This window comes from Solanum pennellii, chromosome 10 (assembly GCF_001406875.1).
Source record: "Solanum pennellii chromosome 10, SPENNV200".
Lineage (NCBI taxonomy): Eukaryota > Viridiplantae > Streptophyta > Magnoliopsida > Solanales > Solanaceae > Solanum > Solanum pennellii.
In genome coordinates, this window is record NC_028646.1 from 51,587,793 (window position 1) to 51,591,585 (window position 3,793).

Below are 3,793 nucleotides of genomic sequence, written 5' to 3' on the forward strand. Positions count from 1 at the left end.
AACTCATATTTGATGGGCTATTTGGGCGGGTAAGTGAAAAGTGGATTATGAAATTTTATATTAAGAAAAAATGACGGTAAATGTAATGTTACTCTAGCAGTAATATGAAATTTTATATGAAAATAAAAGTAAAAGTTATATTACACATTATCCGGTCAATAAAAACTAATTATACTTGTTACTCAAATATATAAAAAAACATTTTTATGTATAAATATGTATACTATTATAAATTAATATGCAAAAATATATATTTGTAGGCTATTATTTTGATGTAAAAATGTTGTAATACATCTAGTTGTTCCGGCCAAACTAATTACAGCGGCTTGAGGACATACAAAAAATAAATATTTCTTACTATGATTATGATGAACGGCTGTATAAGTAAAAATCTCTAAGAATATTATTGGATGAATCATTACTTTGGAGAGCATATTAGAATTATCACAAAACATTTTTATTGAGATTGACTATTGAATGAGTGTAGTTCCGATCTTTTTGTTACGTTAACAAACACAATTTGAATGGAAGTGAGACTGCTATATATGCTCTATTCTTAGAGGTCCATAGCTTTTTCCTTCATCAATCTCTCTCTCTCTCTCGGCCTGTCGATTCAAGCTTTCTTTGTTAATACTATTCTTTTTCAAGGCTTGCACATTGCATTGATGAACATGGTGTAAGAAAATGGACCGGAGGGCACTAACAGATTTCATAAAAATGTGGGATTATATAAGTTTTTGGTAGTTATTTTAGGGACGAATTGATTTTTTGGTGAAATGCTTCGCATTTCTAATATTAAAACTGAAAAATTTCTTTTTGTTAAAAAATATATCAAGATTGAACAACTATATGAATGTACTTGTTTGGACTTTATTGTATAATTTTTGTATTTGGTGTATACGAGTTAGCTAGCTAGGGAGATAGAGCTTCCTTGCCAAGAACAGAAAATGGAGGCATTTCAAGTGACTCGGAAATTCTTTTAGGTCACAAGATTCAAATCTTTTTGTAAAATTTTTGAGTCCTCCCCTGCATGGAGCTTACTCACGAAGAACTAATCGTAGAGGGAGAGGAAAGAGATAGAGAATTCACCTCACAAGCACATAATCCGGACAACTCATACAATTATTCTGGTGGTGTAAGGCGAAAGGCGTATATGTTTGATGGAGAAGGGAATTATTTCGACAAGGAATGGGATTTATCAGAGGGAAGAGATAAAGAATTTTGTTGGTATCATGTTGAACTTCCAAAGTGGAACCAGAAACTCTCACAATCTGCACGGTATCTTATCGATGTACTCTGTCCACCTCTGAATCTCCAAGACATTCTATCACTAGTTAGCAATGGACCCTTTTGCGCGCATGTTAATGGTGCTCTAGTTTTTCGAGTTAATTCACCTGGCCCTGCATCCAGCAACTTTACATTTAGAATTGCTGCAAGAGTTACCGAGAATTTGGTGATCACTGTGTCATTAGGTCGCGTTCCAAGATTGGGGTTTTCCCCAGTAAAGGAGTCTCTTTTGTCAGAGATTCCTATTGTGGATAGTCCAAGTAATGGTGAACAAAGGGGAAGGGGTAGAACTGTGATCAGGGAACATGTTCTCGATTTTCTGCTGACGAAGAATCATTTTGAAGAGGCTGACAATCCTGTGCCTAAATCTGTGTCGAATCTTGTTATTCACGTTTTAGATAGGCATGTGGATCATGTTCAAGATATTGTGACAAAGCTAGAGATTGAGTTGGATTCTGTAGAATTGGAATTAGACAAAGGTACATTCTGTTATACATGTTTTATTTACAAAAGTTAGTTGGAGTTTGTTATAGATGATTCAAACGAATGATTTCTCTGTATTCATTGCAGGTTGTTTTGCCTTAAAGCAACAAATGTTGGAGGATAGAAGCTTTCCAAAGGTGCATCTTGACTCACAGCGCCTCCTCCAGGTACGTAATTCCTTATTTCTATCAATATCATATCAAGTGATGAAGAGACGTGAGGGAGTTGCTCGGATGAAGAGACATGTGATTTCTGTTGAAACAGATACTCGATATGCTCAAGACTCTAGGCATATGTTTCATTTGTTATTAGTTACTTTTAGTGCAGGTGATTGCATATGGGGAGCAAGTAATTCCAAGAGTAAAGGAGAAGTGTTGTTCAAAAGATTGGTTTGCCAGTGATGACATAAACACCCTTGAAGAGCTAATTGGTCAACTCAAGAGTCTAAAGGAAAGTGTTGGGTTTATAGCGAATCGTGTTACAGGAATTCAGGCTGGTCTTGAAAGCTGGCAGGCTGACCAAATCACTGGAAAACTATACAATCTTTCTTTCCTCTCCATCATGTTTCTCCCCTTGTCTGTTGTAACTGGAGGTGAAATTTCTTAAGAAACCTTTTTATTTTTCATAAAATGTGGAGCCTTAGCGCAATATATAAGACCAGGATATCATTGGTTCAAATCGTGAAAATAGCTTCTTGTAGAACTTCCGTTTTGAATCTTTACATTTGCATAGCATGTTTTAGATAACTTACATGGTTTGGCTTATGACAGTTTTTGGGATGAACGTGGGAGGAGTTCCGTGGACCAATCAAAACGAGCCTGAGCTGAAGGACGGATTCCACAATGTCATGTTTCTTTGTGTAGCTCTCATATTGTTGGTTCTGTTTTGCTTCCTTTTCCCTGAATTTTATACTTCTGTATCGACTTGGAAAAGAAGACGAGACATGAAAAGAAGTTGGTCTCTCAACCACAAATCTTCTTTTAGAAGCAGTAGTAGGGAAAGAAATGATAAAGAAGGTTACCAACGGCTGTATTGACTTGAAAATAGGTACACTTACTCTACCTGTACATGTGTTTCACCAAAAGACAATATAATGGAGGCGAGCAAAGGATTCCTTGGGTGGAGTAGATTGCCTACAAGCTAAGATGGGACTAAAGGCAGCCTTAACGATCTGACAATGTCGAGTGGAAGGGCCATATCTCAATAGATTAGAGTCGCTCAGGGGATAGTTCATAATATTTCTTTGTTAGTTAGATAAGAGCCATGAGTTCACAATTGATATATGCCAACGGAATTTAACTTATTCCTAAAAAAATGTATTTAAGTGAGGGTTAGCACCATGATCGTATCTTGCTCACTATTTCTATCAAATCCTAGTCTGCTTTCCCAAGCAAACGTAGAAAACGTTAATATTTGAAATCACTAACCAACAATGGAATGAGAAATAGTTTGATATCCTTAGAACACCAAAATTATGAAATTACGAAAAGGGACAATGAATTAAGGATGATAGAAAAGTTTTAAAATTAGGTGTAGGTGACTCAAGTTTTAATTATTGAGTAGGGGTAATACTTTTAAATTAAGGATTAAGGGGATGAAGTTTTCATACCCAAGTTTTTTTTTATTTTACACTTTGGCCCATAAGAAATGGAGGGAAAAAAAAGACACCAATGGCTCACCTTTTTCCTTTTTCCTTTTTTTTTCTTGCTATTCTTCTTCTTCTTCTTCCTACTATTGCTATCAAAACCAACTTTATTCCTATAGCATTGGGCATTACATTATATGTGATTTTGATAAGTAAATTGATAATTTTTAGTCTAATTTCTCATTTAGGTATTTTGAATATTTCTTCAATAATTTGCAGTCGGTATCCAACAGGTAAGTCATTTGTTGCAACAGATAGCTTACTTGTTGGATACAGTACCATGCCAAGCTGGGATAAAATCAGAATTATGTCCCAACAGATAAGTCATTTATTGCAACCGATGAGTCATCTGCTGCACCAGATGACTCGTATGTTATA

At 35.4% G+C, this 3,793-nt stretch overlaps 1 protein-coding gene across 1 annotated transcript; it reads left to right on the plus strand.

Annotated features, from left to right (window-relative positions):
- The first annotated feature begins 600 nt into the window (after positions 1–600).
- On the plus strand, positions 601–3,160 carry LOC107002070 (zinc transport protein ZntB-like). Its single transcript, XM_015199988.2, has 4 exons — positions 601–1,766; positions 1,858–1,937; positions 2,098–2,362; positions 2,541–3,160. Exons 1-4 carry the CDS (start codon positions 1,031–1,033, stop codon positions 2,804–2,806), a joined length of 1,347 nt encoding a protein of 448 aa, XP_015055474.1. The 5' UTR covers positions 601–1,030; the 3' UTR covers positions 2,807–3,160.
- The last annotated feature ends 633 nt before the right edge of the window (positions 3,161–3,793 follow it).

Coding starts and splice junctions, on each gene's coding strand:
- LOC107002070 (XM_015199988.2), top strand. CDS start 1,031: ATGGAGCTTACTCACGAAGAACTAATCGTAGAGGGAGAGGAAAGAGAT. Junction 1,767..1,857: donor AGAATTGGAATTAGACAAAG/GTACATTCTGTT, acceptor TATTCATTGCAG/GTTGTTTTGCCTTAAAGCAA. Junction 2,363..2,540: donor CTTGTCTGTTGTAACTGGAG/GTGAAATTTCTT, acceptor GGCTTATGACAG/TTTTTGGGATGAACGTGGGA.